The sequence below is a fragment of the Rhinoraja longicauda genome, chromosome 2 (assembly GCF_053455715.1).
Source record: "Rhinoraja longicauda isolate Sanriku21f chromosome 2, sRhiLon1.1, whole genome shotgun sequence".
In the NCBI taxonomy this organism is placed as follows: domain Eukaryota; kingdom Metazoa; phylum Chordata; class Chondrichthyes; order Rajiformes; family Arhynchobatidae; genus Rhinoraja; species Rhinoraja longicauda.
The window spans coordinates 42,710,037-42,728,178 of record NC_135954.1 but is presented as its reverse complement, the minus strand read 5'-3'; the positions used below and the strand labels follow the sequence as shown (position 1 = coordinate 42,728,178).

Below are 18,142 nucleotides of genomic sequence, written 5' to 3'. Positions count from 1 at the left end.
CCAGTGTGCAGGATAGAACTAGTGTATCAATTCTTGCTGGTCAGCGTGGACTCAGTGGGCTGAAGGGCCTGTTTCCATGCTGTATCTCTAAAACCAAAATAAAACTAAACATTATGTAGTGAATTCAGCCTCTGGTCTTATAGAGCACACCAAGGCTCCAGTTTAAGTTTAACCACCAGTTAAACCTCCAGTTTAAATTCCATTTAAATTCCATTTGGAATATTTTGGAGGACCAAGAACCAAGAACCAAGGCTGCTTGTGTTGTGTAAATTGGGCATAAACATCGGTCAGTTCCACATACCGAAACAAAAGCAACCCATGAACTCTATTGATGACAAATGCATTTACCTGAGCATGTGATTTCTGCCGAGGCTGGGCTGCCGCTCTTGAAGCATTTCAAAAATGTTTGACTGACGGAGGAAAGCCACAATCTTGTCATTGTACGCTGTAATTGGGGATGAAAATGAGGAATGAGCATTCCAAATTTTTTGTACATCTGTTTATACGTTTGCTATTTCTCCAACATATTTCCTGAAGAATACCTACTCCTGTTGGGGCACGATTTCACAGGTACTGACAGCCCACACATATCCTGCTCGGGTGGCTATTTTACAGTGTATACGTCTGAGCAGCAAGTATTGATGGTTGATTCTTCAGCAGTGGGAGGGTGTTACAGCCAGATTTGATCTTGTAGTCAAATACTACCTGTGCATAGTTAGAATTTCCAGCAAAACTCATTGGACATCTGTCAGGAGCACAAAGCCTGACAATCTTTCTTTTTTTTAAACTGCAGTGCTCTTGAGATGGTGCTGGCCTTCCTTGAATGAGATGAACAAACTCTGCGGAGTTTGGTTGCTCAAGCTGAACCTTTCTTGATCTGTATTGCACATTTTAATCATGAGATGATGAAAGGCTCGCATGATGGCAATACCAAGGACTTTTTGGCCTCTCAAAAACAGGAAGAAAATATATGATCTGGCATAACACCAAGTTTGGAGAGTATGGAGCATACATTTCCTCCGCCATCACCACCAATACATTCTACCCTCATCAACCACATCAACAAATAACTTCAAAGTCTCCCACCCCATCCACAACTCCAAACACCCAGGTTGGTTTATTTAAGAACACTCATCAGTTTCCAACTATATCAAAATTAAAAAAATATTTCACCCCAAAATCTTTACTATCTGACCAAACAAGCTACACAATTGACATTGTGAAACTCCAGAAACTGAAGTGGGGGATTATTGCTAACATCAGGCTGGAAATATATTTAGTTTACTGGTCACAATTTTAGCTTTTCGAAATTTAGAGTACTCTTCCACAATATGGTTTAAGCTGGATAATGGGATTTTTACTCTAGAACTCTAAAATACCAAAAATGGGGATTTAAAACTTCATTTCCTTACCCACAGGCACTGCATCTTGATGGTACGGATTGCGAATGGCAGCCACCAGAGTGTTGGAAGGTCTGGCTAGCAGAGCAGATCCCCGCACTCGTGAAACGTCAGAAGCCTGCACCAACAATACATGAAATACTTTTTCATTATCAGGACTGGCAACACCTTGCAACTGAGTGACTACTGTGACAGAGAACACTGCTGTCAAATAGAAATTAACGACAAGCTCAAAGTATAAGACCTACATTCGTGTTTTAACCAAATAACATAATTTTAGAAGACAACGTTCTAGTCACCACACAAAATGTCTGAAAATATTTCTAATCTTTATGCAAAATTCATTCTTCACTAAATAGTCAAGAAGCAGGAGAGGAAAGGGTCTGGTGAGGGGAGATGTATTAAGTTAAGGAGCAAGAATGAGATGCTGAGGCATAATAAATGAATAGGTAATGATACCAGAGTTTGTCAGAAAGAGATATCACTTACAAAAATAGGAGTGTTCCTCTAAATCAAGTCAGAGTAGGAGAAAATGGTAAAAAAGATAACATATTTTCTGAATGCACAAGGATTCATTACAAGACTGGTGGATTAATTGAACAAATAAGAATAAATGAGTACAATCTGTCTTTCTAAATGACAAAGGTTGGCAATTAAATAGTCCAGGATGCTTAAGGAGAAAGAATAGTCCTGATAATTAAGGACAGAATCAAGAAAATAGAGAAAATGAAGAAGCAGTTTGGATGGAGCTAAGAATCTGCAAATGGAAGAAAATATAGCTGAGAGTTGTTTTCAAGGCCCCAAGCAGTAATGGCAATGAAGGCAAATTGTGGTCAGGAATAATCCCTCAGGACAGCTTTGTTATTTAGTAAGATCGTTGCTGATCCAATTTTAAGTTCAATTCTGCATTCCTGTCTTCCCACTTTAACCTCCACCACCCCACCAATTGTGGTTTCACCAATGTGTCCATAGATATCTCTACTACTGGGCTCAAATCTCAGTGCAAGAAAGACCAATATAACACCTGTCTTCCCAATTGCCTTTGCTTCTGTACAGTGACCTGTGTATAAGAATACCTAGGTTCCTTTAAACATCATCACCTCTCGGTCTCCCACCAGGTAAAAAAAATACTCAGCATTTCTGGTTTTCCTCTTGAAGGCTGGAACCATATTGTACTCCATCTGCAATATTGTTGGCAAATCAGTTACTTTCCTCACATCCAGCTTGAAGCTTTTTTGTATTCTTATCAGTACTGGCACTCACATTTAAATTTTGCATCATCAACAAATAAATTTTATGGTTGTGCCTTCAGCTGAATTACCAACACAGATTTGAATAGTTGTGCACTTGGCATCATGTGAACGCTGACATTATTTGTTCTTATAATTTACCGTTCTATGTTCTAATTTAAGTGCAGAAATTGAGCAAATGGAAATTATATTGTGTGTCCAATAAATATTACAAATTATTTACATTACTGTTCAAAGCACACAATTAACCATTCAGATCAGGTTAATCAGATTCGCATGGATTGACTCCGTGCGGGAACTACGGTGGCAGTGTAAACCAATTAGCAATGCCAACGAATTAAGAGCTACTTACAGTTCATTTCAACAGAGACGAAACATATGGTTAATTTTATTTCAAAATAACTTTTTCATTACAATCTCATTCCTATTGCCTCTCTGGTTCCTTATTATATATCCTTGTACATTCAGCATGTAAGTTTATATAAAAAAGCAATACAATAAAAAAATGCAACAGACTGGACAATGAGTGGAGGATCATCTAGTGTTTACGGCTTTGTTCCATTCATGCCAGAACACACATGGACTCGACTGTTAGGAAACCTTTGCATACTGTTTTGCTACTTGTTGAATACATATGACAGCAGATTGACGTCCACAGCTATCCTCCAGAGCATTATTCTAGCCTGGTTGTTCACAGCACCCTAATATAGCACATCTAAACACATGTAAATTTGTTCGTCACTTACCTCCCCGGCACTGTAACTGCGCAGACGCTGCAAGTGTTGCCTGTGCGTTAAATGGTTCGGCAAACGGCCATTTTGTAGTGGAAGCCTGGGATCAATAAATGTTGTTGCACGACTGTTGTGATCAACAAAGAATGACTAGAAAGGAGAAGATTTCCATTAGGACTTAAGCATGTCTGTTATGATTAGAAATAGAATACTTTATAAATTACAGAAAAAAAACGCACAAGATACTTGAAACTGAAAACTGCCCTTACCTTGCTCTGTTGATCAGTCTTTATTTCCCACCCTCGAGGAAGCTCGAGCTGCGTATCTGCAAACATGTTCAGGAAAGTCACCAAGTCCCTATTATGCTGGTATCGCTCAAAATTCCGGGCATCCCTGCGGACCTTCAGTATCATGTGCTTCAAGCAGGTACTGTTGGTAAAGATGCGATAGGCACTCTGAAAATGGAAGAAGTGGCTTGAGCAAATCCATACATGTTACTCTCAAAGACCAATGACAGATTATTGCTAGAATCAAGGAACTGTAGATGCTGGTTAACCAAGACACAATATACTGGAGTAACTCAGCGGGTCAGGCAGCTTCTCTGCAGAATATGGACGGGTGACATTTCAGGTGGGGACCCTTCTTTAAATGCTTCCTGAAGAAAGGTCCAGACCTGAAATGTCACCTATCCATGTCCTTCAGGGATGCTGCCCAACCTGCTGAGTTACTCCAGCATTCGGTGTCTTTCACCAGACCATTGTTGTTAGCTTACTGTCGAATCTTGTTCATGATCCAACTGGGCTACATGATTGCCTAGAAATTGGATTTCACCCTAGTTTGATGCGGTAAATACAGAGTACAACACCAATAATCAATTAGATCCACTGCAAAAATGAATGAAATTGAGCAAAAATACATTAATAAACAACACTAGGGTAGTGCACATAACGTGTCATGCACAAAGACATGAGCCGTGCAGTTCCCATGAGAGACTGCTTGAGAAGATCACAGCTGCTTCATCATTGCCACACTGATCACTGGGCAGAGTGTTAGACTTTCAAGTAATATAAGACAATAACTGCAGATGCTGGTACAAATCGAAAGTATTTATTCACAAAATGCTGGAATAACTCAGCAGGTCAGGCAGCATCTCAGGAGAGAAGGAATGGGTGATGTTTCGGGTCGAGACCCTTCTTCAGTCTGAAGAAGGGTCTCGACCCGAAACGTCGCCCATTCCTTCTCTCCCGAGATGCTGCCTGACCTGCTAAGTTACTCCAGCATTTTGCGAATAAAAGACTTTCAAGTAATCTCGTCTTGATAGCCAAAGAAAATCAGCGTTGAAAATGCCCTGAAGGTGAGGGAAAGCACAAAGGAAAGGAAGGCATGGTTATCTCCTGTATGCCTGACACCTCAGGTGATAGTCTATCACAAACAAATCCCTGCTGCGTGTGGCCCCATGCCTCAACAAGGTGAGGTATGATAAGGGGAACATAAGTTTCAGCACACAGCTCTGATGCGAGTTACACAAAATGGCTGCAAGCAATGAAAAGATTACCACTGTTGCTGTGTCCATTATCCTGACTATCGACAATGAGGATGGTAGGTTCTGTGCGCAAGCTATTTATGTCCCAATACACCTTTTAATTGCCAAACATTGCATAATGTACTACTAGATTTTACGTAAGTCTTTAATTAAAGCAATTGGTTATGAGCAGTGCTTTCTTTGTGACAGTATCGGGACCTCTAAAATGTTGAAAATTAATTTGACGTACAGCGGCCAGTAGCATCTCGTGAACTGTTATATGAGCACCAGCACCTTTTTGTCAACAAAACAAAAGCACCGACTGTCAATAATAAAGGAATGTACTGTTGTTAGGTGGGTGAATGAATCTAGGAAAACATTAACTGCACTGATATGAATTGCAGATGCAAATGTCCGTGCCATTTCCCTAAAAAATGCATTTTCTCACATGTTCTAATCCAGATAAGAATGCTTTTGTGCATAACTTGGACTTGACAAACTTTGTCACATGGATGTAATTCAGATTGCTATTGGAGCAGATTCAATGAGCAAAGCTACTATAGTCGAAAATTAACCAAACATTTTGAATAACTGTTTTCTTGTGTGTCCTTTGTCAAACTATTTTATGTTGCTCTGAATCACAGAACACATCAATTTGATGGGAAATAGCTTGCTATCAATAAAAGCAATGTATCAAAGGTTAGAAAGGCAGCAAGATAAGGAAAAACACAAGATAGAAAGAAATGTTAAAAAAAGTCAGTTTGTGCAAAGACCATTAACTACTGCAAATTCAGTAGAAATCAGAGAGAAAAATTGTACTTTTCAAGAGGCACGGCATAGAAGCACAGAAATAAAATCATAAAATATTGAAAATGCTCAGCGTATTAGGCATCATCTGCGGGAAAGGAAATGAATTAACAGTTCAGGTAGATGATTTTTCATAGAAATTGAAACAACAATCAGAGATATACCAGTTGTAAGCTACAGTGAAAGGAGTGTAGGAGAACCAAAGGGAAACGCAGTGTTATGATAGAAGACAGGAGAGATTACATGAAAAAAAGTGATGGTGCAAGAGAACAAAAGCTTAGTGGTGGTGAAATGCAGTATGATTATCTGAAATTACTTAAAGAATTTGCACAGAATACTAGAAATCTGTAAATTTTCATTAACTGAAACTGCTGAACTCCCAATGGAGAGCTTGCAGTCTGTAACTTTTCCGATGGGAAGATGGGTACTGTTCCTCAAGCTTACATTGAGCTTTGTTGAAACAGTGTAGGAGAGAGAGAGAGAGAGCGAGAGTGAGACTGGGAATTTTGGTGATGTTTTGGCAAGGTCTGCTGTGTGGTTTGAAGATACCTGTTGAGAGATGGGTGAAGATTCTAATATGAGCAGCAGAATAACAAGCACAATAATAGAGGAAACAACAATGCATACAATCTGGCCATGAAATGGATCGGATGATGAATTTAATTTGTATACGAAAGAACACAAAATCATTCCAAATTAGATCAGACAAGAAAGAAAACCAGAGACTAAAATTAAAAGTTTAGATTAATGTGCACTTAATGTTGTAAAATGTTCCAAATTGTTTCACAGGCCAGTTAATGAACAAAAATTTAACATTGAGCCAAAAACTAGTTTTTAGATCAATGACCAGAAAAGAGGTAAGCGTTAAGGAGTGTCTTAAGTAGGAAAGAGAAAGGGAAAGGCAAAGGGAAAAGTGGCAATTGGTTTGGTTTAGGTTCACGTTTAGGACTGGAGAGAGATCAACAGGCCAGAACTGTCAAGGAGGTTGTATTGGCTAGAGTTTCTTAAAGTAGAGAGGGCAAAATCGAGAAGGGATTTGAAAGCAAAGATGAGAAATGTGTAACTGGAAGCCAAATCAGGTTTTCAGGTTTATGGTTAAAGGGGAATAGGTGAATGTGTGGTCAGGTAGTAGTGACATCATGTTTATAGACTAGTCACGAATGCGTTGGAATAATTAATTCTTGTGGCAACAAAAGAGTGTGAGAGCTTTCCCAACAGATGAGCTAAGAGTGCAGTCAGATGTTGTAATAAAGGTGGAGAATGTCTTAAGAAAGACATAGTCTCATCATGCGGTGAAATATAACATCAACGTTCTGAATGGTCTGACTCAGTTTCAGTCAGTTGTCAGAACGAACTGGAAATGGGAGAACTGGTGTGGAAGCCATGGCTCTAGAATAGCGATTAGGGTGAAACTAAGATACATTTCTGCTCATCCTGTACAAACCATCGGGAAACTTAGAAATAGAGAAAGAATCAAGCGAGGTGAGGAAGAGCTAGGGATTGTCAGCTTGCACATGGAAATGAGCATTCCCAGTCAGAGGAAGCAGTTGTAACACAGCCATGTTAAACAATACAGAATACTTTGCTGAACTTCATGTTACTAGACAATATAATAGAACCTGGAGAGATTATAAAGAGTACTTACATTGTTTGAATGCAGCACGGTGAAAAACTCGGGATTGGTGATAAATTTGACAGTTGGAGACTGCAATAACATGTTAATTTTCTGAGAATTCACTGGAGACAGAGATCCTTCCCGACTCAGTTCTAGCAACAAAAAATGGAAATACAATATTATTGCTAAAGTACAGAAAGCGTCAGAAACAGACAGGCTGCGTCCCTCACGTTAACACCATTTGGGTAACAGAAATTCACTCTTACAGAATTCACAAATCACTACCTAAAAATTTAAGATGTGGAATAAATTGCACTCTTAGAATTGATCTGATTGAAAAAAATCAATAAAAAAAGACAAAATTCTTTTTTCAACATGCATTTCTTGACGCATGCGCAGATGAATTGACTTATTGTTATGGAAAATCACAATACAGACAGTTTTATAGGAACACAATATGAAACCCTCTGAGGGTCGGTTGACTTCAACAATTGAACTTTACTGCGTGCAGTTCTGGTCATCCCATTACAGTAAGAATGTGGAGCTTTGGAGAGTGCAGACGAGATTAAACAGGATGCTGCCTGGATTAGAGGCTGTTGACAAACCAGGTACATGAAAATTCCAAGGTATTTTGTTTGTATTCTGCAAGTTCGTGGTTATAGAACATGTCGGTAGAACGGAGTGTATCAGAGTGCTTCTGTCAAAAATGATTTTGATTTCCTATCCCCATCCGAATATCTAGAGGTGAAAGGAATAAATAATTCCTACACTACTGCAAAGGACCTAGGAAGTATCGTAACCATGTGATGGCACAGTTCAAAGTGGTTCACTGTTTGCAGGACAGCTGGGTGTGGGCAATAAAAGGTCTTCTTACCTGCTGCAGCTGCATCCCGTAGTTAATAACTTAATTGTTTAAGTTAAAAACAGTGCATTCCATAAATCTGTAACATCAGTACGCCATGCTCACAATGCAATGTCTACAAAATGCATTGTGGCATTTTACCACGGCTCCTTGGTTTATACATAAACTATAATTGATAGCTTTTCTGCAACATGCACTTACTGAAAATCAAAACCAAAAACAAATTGAATAAGACTCACATTCTAGCAAATAAAATATTCGATGGGCCAAGGAATTAGTGCAGATGTCAACATCATCTGATGCTTGGGGCAGTCTTGTAAGCATACATCAATTTTCTCACTTTTCCATTATCAATTTCTCTGCTCTTTGTTCGTGACACCTTTGCATCAATCAGCAGTCAGACGGGCGAGTCACTAGTACATATGTTACATGATGTAAAACAGCTCAGAGGGATCTGCACAATGATGGTGATTGATTCCAACTGCTGTAGTTTGAAGCCTGTCAGTATTTTCACTGCCCCACGCAAGGTATTAAGAGGAACAAGCAGCACACATTTTCCTTGTGATGGCTTTGATCTATTTGCTAATTCTGTTCCAAAGCCTGCAGGTGCACTAAGTCGCCTTTGCAATTCAGCATTGTCGTTTGATAATTTATGTGGCATTACTAATGTCTTCACAGGACTTTCATCTACTTTCATGTAATGATGACTGAGAAAAGTATTTAAAAAATAATAGTGCTAATTACTTTTAGAGAACAAATGAAATCGCAATTTCACAATAACCACAGCAGATGGTCTTGTGATATTCCAAGTGATGCTTCCTGGACATTTTAAATACAGTAATCATGCCCGAGAGAGGAAGAAATCTTGATATTATACTTGGAATTGTGTCAAGGGTTTCCAAAGCCACTGTGTTCACGAATATACAAACCTGCGCTTGGTTGTGGAATCTCATCTATAGTCTCATCTTCTGTTGCAATTGTCCGCTGGATATTCTGATACCTGTTGTCAAACCAGAATAAGAAATGATTTCATTGGAATGCAGAAATAGTTGCATGATGGCGTTTATAATGGAGTAAGAAGGGAAGTAGTGTTACTGCAGTCACAGTTCAAAACCAATTAAATCGTTGCCATGGCAACCAGGTCTGTGTTATAAATCAAGGTTGGCTCTCGTGACCTGAGGCAGTAACTATCAGGGAAATATCTTTTTGCCGTCAGGGCGCTTGACATAGTGTTGTCAGTCAGGGGTCATGCTCTCCAAACTCTTCCAATTCTGCTTTTGAATGAATTATTAAGAGGTGCATAAAAGTAGCAAATATCAATTATTCCCCAATTCCCACATCCGTTTGCCAGTAAGTTCAAGTAAAGGGCGGCTCAGTGGTAGAGGTGCTGCCTCACAGCACCAGGGCAATACACAAAAGGGCACGTCGTCATGTCGAAACATGACCTATTCATGTTCTCCAGAGATCCTTCCTGACCTGCTGAGTTGCTCCAGCATTTTGTGTCCTCTTGGGTTTGTAGTTGATTGGCCTTTGTAAATTACTCCTAGTGTATAGGGAGTGAATGCGAATGTGGGATAACATTGAACTCGTGTGAACAGCTGATCAATGGTCGATGTGGACTCAGTGGGCTGAAGGGCCTGTTTCCATGCTGCATCTTTTAATCAATCAATTAATTTTTTAAAAGACCATGTTACACAAAGTATTGGCGTAGCCTAGAGCAAACTGGGGCAAACCTACAAATCTAACAAATGCTGAGTTGACAACCATTTTGGGCAGGCATTTGCTTGCAATTATACTTGCTCATATGTCCTTTACAAATGAAAGAACGTGAAACCACTGTAATTACATTGCAAAGAATTTCAGGGCAATGCACTTCAAATCTTGCTCCTTTTATAATGTTGCTGCTGTTGACAGCCAAGGCTACAATAGGCCTTGTTGAACAGCAATGCAACTTGCCTGTACAGCACAGGAATAGGCCCTGGGGCTCACGATATCCACACTGACCATGATGCTAAGTTAAACTAAACCCATTTGTTCACATAGTGCATATCCCTCCATTTATTATCCAATCATGTGCCTGTTTTAATGCCTCTTAAATGAAACTGTTGTTATATCACCAAGTTCTGCACTGAACTCACAAATTGTACAGATTAGCAAAGCACTGTTCTTGGGTAATGACTTTTAAACATTTACAAGACCTTGTACACTGAAAAACACCTTCCAGTTAGTTAGTACCTTTATTGTACCAAAATGTCCAGTATTGTTTCACAGGGGCATAATCAATCATATTTAGATACTGTCATTTTGCCACAATTTTAATAGCAACATTTTAAAGAACTGTTTAAAGAAGAAAAAGGATAGAAAAGCAGAGACATTTAGAAGGAATTCCAGAACTTGGAGAAATCGGCACTATAAAAAGTTTGTCTTGTGTGCTCAACAGGTTCTAATAATTCATTTAGCATTCTTTAAGTCAAGTCTGACATTGCATTGAAATTATATGGCATTAAAACCAAACATTCTGAAACAGTCCCCAGATTCCAAACCCTTCGCAATGCCGCATCAACAAGAACTGTTGCCTTAACCCACTCAAGGATCAGGTTGCAACTTAACACAACAGCTAGACTAAATTCTGCTTTAGCACCTAACAACTGTGCAAGAAGATCACTGTACAATACATATTTCAGTGACAGTAGGGGGGAACACAATCACCACTTCTAGCAAGAAGTTAAGTTTGAAGAGAGTACTAGTAGGAGATAGAGCTCCCACAGAACACAATTTATTCCCTGACCTCTGTCAGTGCAACTTTCTGCCTGGAGTATAGATTTGATAAATGTACCTATTTGTGCCATTCATGATATCGGGCTTCCACTTTCATTTGTTGGAGGAATTTGTGCTTGAATGATTTCAGGCTGAGTAGACAGAGAGAGAGGCATTGGCCAGGTTACTGATTTATTTTGCTCTGTTTCAGTACTGCATTTCAAAAGTACAGATCTTGGTGTAACAGTATGTTTTATGTACCAAGTACTTTATGCACCAAGCACATGTTAAATACTGGAATATTTGTAGTTTCAAGAACTGAAGATATTTGAAGTTCACTTAAAAATTGTTTAAATCGCTCTTTCAGCATTCAGAGGTTAAATGATGTTTCGCCTTCAGTGCCTTCATCCACAGAGATTCATTTTTAGGTCAACCACAGGGCCTGACCATAAAGGGCATCTGCTATTTTTCCAAAAAGTGGAGATCTCACCCTTACCCATGTGCACTTTATACCTCTGACATTTTTCATGAAATCAGTTATTTCTTCAAGTTGTTTAACGCTAAAAGAACAGTAATTAATTACAGTACTACCAAAATATGTAATGCTTTTGCCCCCCTGAAATATGGAATGAGAAATGTGTTGGGTGATGAATTGTTGTCTAGAAATTGGATCCACTCTTTCTGGTGTTGTACATGTAAGTCATTTCGCTCATTTCATTCATGCTAGCGATAATTTCCAGTCCGATTACCGACTATGAGAAAACTCTCGAGACATTTCCAGCCCCAGCTCACTTCAGCACCTTGGACACTAGTCTGGCACGAAGTAGGTGTCCAATGATATCATCATGTTTGCCGTGCTCTTTTCCACAATTACTCTATTTCATGAATTTTTGCAGTGGATCTAATGAGAATTAATGCTGTACAGAAGATGTTTACCAAAAGAGGAGGACAACCAATTTCTACGCAACCATGTGGCCCAGTTGGTTCATGATCATAATTTAACATTGAACATGCACTTTGCACACACTAAACAAAGAGAAAACCCATAGCAGGTTGGCAAACTAACCTCAAAGTTTGATCCGTAGACTCTACCAGACTGATTTTTCCACATGCATCACTAACAATGTTTTCTATATCTCTTTATTAAGCATCCTAGTGAAAGATGCTGCGAGCACAGGCTCCTTAATGTGGTTTGGGACCAGTGCTGGCCTGTCCTTTGATTGGGTCTGATCATCATCTGATGGTCAGGTGAGCTATTTAGCTACATAGGAGAAAAAAGGTCGCAACCCTAAACATCGTCTGTCCATTTTCTTCCACAGTTGTTGCCTGACCTGCTAAATTCCTTTAGCAGTTTGTTTTTTCCCCACAGGGGACTCCACCACTCCAATCTTCTATGCTGCCAATCCCCCATGGCAGATTGTGATACTCCTGTGACCTGGCTGCTTCAGACAGTATTCTTTAACTGCTGCCTTGTATCTCTGTGATAATGACGAAGCATGTCATAAGTTCTTCACGTAGATACCTTCATGGAACATACACAATTCTGAGTGAAAAAAGCACATGAAGGATATTTAACTGGGTTTTTCTGCAATTGTTAGATTTTCGTCCTGATGGGATGCGGGTGCTACACATATTGGTAACAGATGGATTTGTAGCACACCAAAAAGGGTAAACCTAATTTTGTAGCATGTGCTTTGGCCTGCCTCTACTAATGACAGCGGATCTCCTTAATAGTCATTTCTTCACAATGCCTTTAGATGATGATAACGGCCTGACAAATCATTCTCTACAATAATCCTCAACACTGTTGTCCCACAAGGATGAGTTCTCCGCCCCCTTCGTTATTCCTTATACACCCACGGCAGTGCAGCCAAATACAAATTCAACTAAAGTTACAAATTCGCAAACAACACCACTGTAGTGGGCCAGATATCAAATAATGATGAGACGAGTACATGAAGGAGATTGAGAACAGTGTAACCTGGTGCCAAGACAACAATCTTTCCCTCAACGTCAGCAAGCCAAAGGAGATTATGTTCAACTTCAGGATGCAAAGTGGTACCCTTCTCTTCCCTCTCTCTGGCAAGAGGTACAGAAGTTTGAAAATGCAAACCTCCAGATTCAGGGAGAGTTTCTTCCCAGCTGTTCTCAGGGAACTGAACCGACCTATCACTGACTAGAGAGCAGTCCAGACCTACCATCAACCTCATTGGAGATCCTTAGACTATATTTAATTGGACTTTACTTGACTTTATTTTGCATTAAACGTTATTCCCTTCATCTTGTATCTGTACAAGGTGAACGGCTTGGTTGTAATCATGTATAGTCTTTCTGCTGACTGGATAGCACGCAACAAAAAGCTTTTCACTACACATTGGTACAAAAGACATTAAACTAAAATAAACTAAAAAATAAACTGAACAAATCACAGAAGGTCAAATATATTGCAAGATCTTTTCACTATTTTAGTAAGTGATTTCTTGTGCAAGCTTTGTGAAGTAAGAATTCTGAATATTAATAGCAAAAACATATAACACAGCTACCAGCCTTGGAGGACATCTACAACACACGATGCCTCAGAAAAGCCACCAGCATTCACAAAGACTCCTCACAACCCTGCAATAGTCTGTTCGAAATTCTACCATCAGGCAGACGCTACAAGGCCTTCTACGCCCGCACCTCCAGACTCAGGAACAGCTTCATCCCCAGGGCCATAGCTGCTATGAACCGGTCCTGCTGAGCCAGATGGTCACATTGCACAGTGAACCGGCACAGACCTACTTGAACTTTATACTGTTTTAAAACTGTTTCTAATTTTGGTTCACTGGGTTGTATAAATTTATACTGATTAGCTAATTAATTTATTGCATCGTATGGAAGGCGCATCTCCTGCATTGGTGCCGCACCCTCTCCCACTCCCCCTTCCCTCTCCCCCCCACTCCCCCTTCCCTCTCCCCCCCACTCCCCCTTCCCTCTCCCCCCCACTCCCCCCTCCCTCTCCCCCCCACTCCCCCCACCCTCTCCCCCCCACTCCACCCTCCCCTCCCCTCCCCCTCCCCCTCCCCCTCCTCTCCCCCTCCCTCCCCCCTCACCTGCAGAAATGGACACAGAAATGGCAGATGCAGTTGAACTTGAGCCAATGTGAGGCGTTGCACTTTGGGAGATTGAATATAAAGAGAGAGTATACTGTTAATGACAAGACCCTTAACAGCATTGATGTGCAGAGGGATCTATGAGTCTAAGTTCATATCTCACTCAAGGTGACAACACAACTAGCTAGGGTGGTAAAGAAGGCTATGGTATGCTTGCCTTCATTGCTAGGGGCATTGAATAAGAGGTCATAAGTGATAGAAGTAGAATTAGGCCATTCGGTCCATCAAGTCAACTCCGTTCAGGAAATCAAGATGCAGCTCTATAGGACTGGTTAGGCTGCATTTGGAGTATTGTGTACAGTTCCAGTCGCCCCATTGCAGGAAAGATATGGAGGTTTTGGAGAGGGTGCAGAGGAGATTTACTGGAATGCTGCCTGGATTAGAGGGTTTCAGTTACAGCAAGAGGTTAGATAGACTTGGATTGTTTTCTTGGGAACTTGGAGGTTGAGAGGAGATGAGATAGAAGAATATAAAATGATGAAGGGAAGACAGTAGATAGGGAAGACAGTCAGTACCTTTTTCCCCAGGGTGGAAATGCCCATCACAAGGGGGGAGAGCTATAAGGTGAGAAGAGGAAAATTGAATGGACAATTGCAGGGCAACTTTTTATTTACACACAGAAGCCAGTGGGGTCCTGGAACGCATGGCCAGTGGTGGTGGTGGTGGAGGCAGATACGATAGCAGCATTTAAGAACTTTTAAAAATAGGCACATAGAAGTGCAGAGAATGGAGGGATACGGATCATCTGCTGGCAAATGAGATCAGTTGAGCATGGCATCATGACAGTACAAACATTGTGGGCCGAAGAGCTCATTTGTGTGCTGTACTGTTCTATGTTCTATGTTTTAAATACAGTAGCTAAAAGAGATGGTGCTAATTTAATTTTGAGTTTTATATGGCTAGATGTTATCTTTGTGCATCTATCCAGTTTCTTATTGTGATTGAAAACAAATAATGATTCCGCTTCTCCTAATGAAAATTAAAGGACAGATAATCATAGACTGTGCATCTGTGACATTCACTTACATACCTCCTATAAACCACGTGCTATTGAAGGTTAGAAGCAAGGTATTTTCTTTCATATATCCGTCTTTTCTTTGACTTAACAAAAGAATGCCTCTATATAATTGCACAGTATACATCCCCACACGTTATGCCATTGCTTATCTGTATCTGTCTACTTTTCCAGTCTAATATTTAGTAGCATGACAAATGCTTCCTTGACATTATGCCAATAAATTCAGAGAGCTCACTTTGCACTCCCTAAATAAAAACCAGTCTCACAATCTTCCTTTGTTATCTGCAGGGAAAAGAAAATTGTAACATTCTTTTGAGACTGAGTTTACTGATGTGGTGAATTAAGTGTGTGATTTTTGAATGCTGTTGACATAAAACATGAAATATTCTCCTTAACTAGATTTTCCCAAAAATATGATTCAAAGATGTGGGACTAAAAGCATTTTATTTGCTAATGCTAATTTTATGTTTCAAATATGACCAGTGGTTACAAATAAACTTAATTGTTCATAAGTAGTCTTTGAAAAGCAAATTGTTTGAAATATTAGAAATATGAATTCCATGGAAAAGAAACAAGTTATTTTGTGTTATTCTGGATCATTGAGACTTCAAGTAACCATCTGGGTTGGTTTCAAGGACGGGACATGGCAGTGTTTCTGATGAATTTGTAGTCTGGAAGTTGTACAAATCTCCTGGGGAATTTTAAGACAGAAGTGCAAAACAGCAGCCTGGATCAGTTACAATACACAGAGATCAAGATACTGCAGTTATTAACGGTACTTTCAGATAATTCAAAGCAGAAACTGTGGAATGCAGTGCCTTTTTTTTTGTTGTCGGTACACAACGGTATGATACCAGCACCTCTAAAGAATTAAAAGCGAGATTTTCACTTTTTTACAGTTTTTAATATTACAAAAAAATCGAAATGAAAAAGTTAAAACATTTAAAAAAAACATTAATTAAATTAGGTGTTCAGGCCCTTATACAGTTTGTGCAGCTTATCGGACAACGATCTGCCCAGCACGCCAATAGCCCCAAGGAATCAAAGACAGACGCAAAATGCTGGAGTAACTTAGCGGGACAGGCAGCATCTCTGGAGAGAAAGAATGGGTGACATTTCGGGTCGAGATTCTTCTTCAGACTGATGTGCCGCTGAGTTACTCCTGCATGAGTACGGGTGCCCCACAAGGATGTGTGCTAAGCCCCCTGCTCTTCACCTTGCTGACCCACGACTGCACACCCACCTACAGCTCCAACCACTTCGTCAAGTTTGCGGATGACACAACAGTGGTGGGTCTCATCAGCAACAACGACGAGACCCACTACAGGAAGGAGGTGGACCAGCTGGCCGCGTGGTGCACAGACAACAATCTCTTCCTGAATGTGGAGAAAACAAAGGAGATTGTTGTCGACTTCAGGAGAACGCACACCCAACACCCCCACCCACTGACCATCAATGGTGCTGCTGTGGAGCAGGTGAGCAGCACCAAATTTCTGGGGGTGAACATCACCGAGGATCTCTCCTGGAGCAACAACATCACGTCCATCGCCAAGAAAGCCCAGCAGCGCCTCTACTTCCTCCGCAAACTGAAGAGAGCGGGAGCCCCCACACCCATCATGTACACTTTTTACCGAGGTGCCATCGAGAGCATCCTCAGCAGCTGCATCACTGTGTGGTTCGGAAGCTGCACAGCCTCCAGCCGTAAGACCCTGCAGCGCATAGTGAACACTGCTGAGAGGATCACTGGCGCCTCACTCCCAACACTCCTGGTCCTTTACACCACCCGCCTCACCCGCAAAGCATTGAGCATTGTGGGTGACCCCTCCCACCCCTCCAACAGCCTCTTCACCCTCCTGCCTTCAGGGAGAAGGTTTCGCAGCCTGAGGTCAAGCACCACCCGACTAAAGAACAGTTTTTTCCACCAGGCTGTCAGGATGCTGAACTCTCTCCCCTCCCTTCCTCCTCTCTCCCCTGCCCCTATGGGACCTGGACTTTAACACCCCACACACACGCACATCCAGCACCAGACACTTTAAAAAAAAAAAAAAAAATTTTAAAAAAATTAAAAAAAAAAAAAAAGATTTGAAGTGACTATATTTTATATTTTATATTTTATGTTGATTGTTGTTTGCTGTGCCTTTTGTTTTATGCACTTTGTTCCTCGGGATTGTGGGAAACGGTATTTCGATTTTCTGTCTGTGTAAACTGGCTGAGGATTGACAATAAAATTGACTTTGACTTGACTTTGACTTTGACTGATTTTGTGTCTATCTTTGGTTTAAACCAGCATCTGCAGTTCCTTCAAACGCCCCAAGGAATCATGTGTACTGCCATCTTTTTGTTTTCAAAAAAAGCACTGATGGGATGTAAAAGCATGCTCAATGATACAAATTAAATAATTAAAGGTGGAATTTCATCGAGAAGGGAGGAATTCCACAAATTTTAAACAATGATCTGCAGTTCAAGAAAGGAATTCTGAAGTGGAAAATATTCGAACCTTGAAGCTTCATGACTGATTAGAAGCAATTCAGCTTCAGCAAGTCAGTTCTCTGTTAATGCAGAAAAAAAATGGACATATAGTGTCATAGAGTGATGCAGTATGGAAACAGGCCCTTTGGCCCAACTTGCCCACACTGGCCAACATGTCCCAGCTGCACTAGTCCTACCTGCCAGCATTTGGTCCATTCCTCCAAACCTGTCCTATCCATGTACCTGTCTAACTGTTTCTTAAATGTTGGGAAAGTCCCTGCCTCAACTATCTCCTCTGACAGCTTGTTCCATACATCCACCACCCTTTGTGTGAAAAAGTTATCCCTCAGATTCCTATTAAATCTTTTCCCCTTCACAAACCCTATGTCCTCTGGTCTTAGATTCACCTACTCTGGGCAAGAGACTCTGTGCATCTTCCTGATCTATTCCTCTCATGATCTTATACATCTCTATAAGATCACCCCTCATCCTCCTGAGCTCCAAGGAATAGAATCCTGCCGACTCAATCTCTGCCAATTGCTCAGACCCTCTAGTCCTG

General features: G+C 40.6%; 1 protein-coding gene across 6 annotated transcripts in view; it reads right to left on the bottom strand.

The window, feature by feature from the left end:
- The window catches only part of LOC144604083 (E3 ubiquitin-protein ligase HECW1-like), a 316,240-nt gene that overhangs the window by 69,980 nt on the left and 228,118 nt on the right, over nucleotides 1–18,142 (bottom strand). For all 6 annotated transcript variants that reach the window (XM_078418197.1, XM_078418215.1, XM_078418186.1 and 3 more), the window contains 6 exons: nucleotides 9,117–9,187; nucleotides 7,356–7,477; nucleotides 3,651–3,836; nucleotides 3,397–3,531; nucleotides 1,413–1,518; nucleotides 349–445 (listed from right to left, as the gene is read on the bottom strand). In XM_078418197.1, the coding sequence (XP_078274323.1) occupies nucleotides 349–445; nucleotides 1,413–1,518; nucleotides 3,397–3,531; nucleotides 3,651–3,836; nucleotides 7,356–7,477; nucleotides 9,117–9,187 (717 nt within the window). The remainder of the gene's footprint in view (nucleotides 1–348; nucleotides 446–1,412; nucleotides 1,519–3,396; nucleotides 3,532–3,650; nucleotides 3,837–7,355; nucleotides 7,478–9,116; nucleotides 9,188–18,142) is intronic.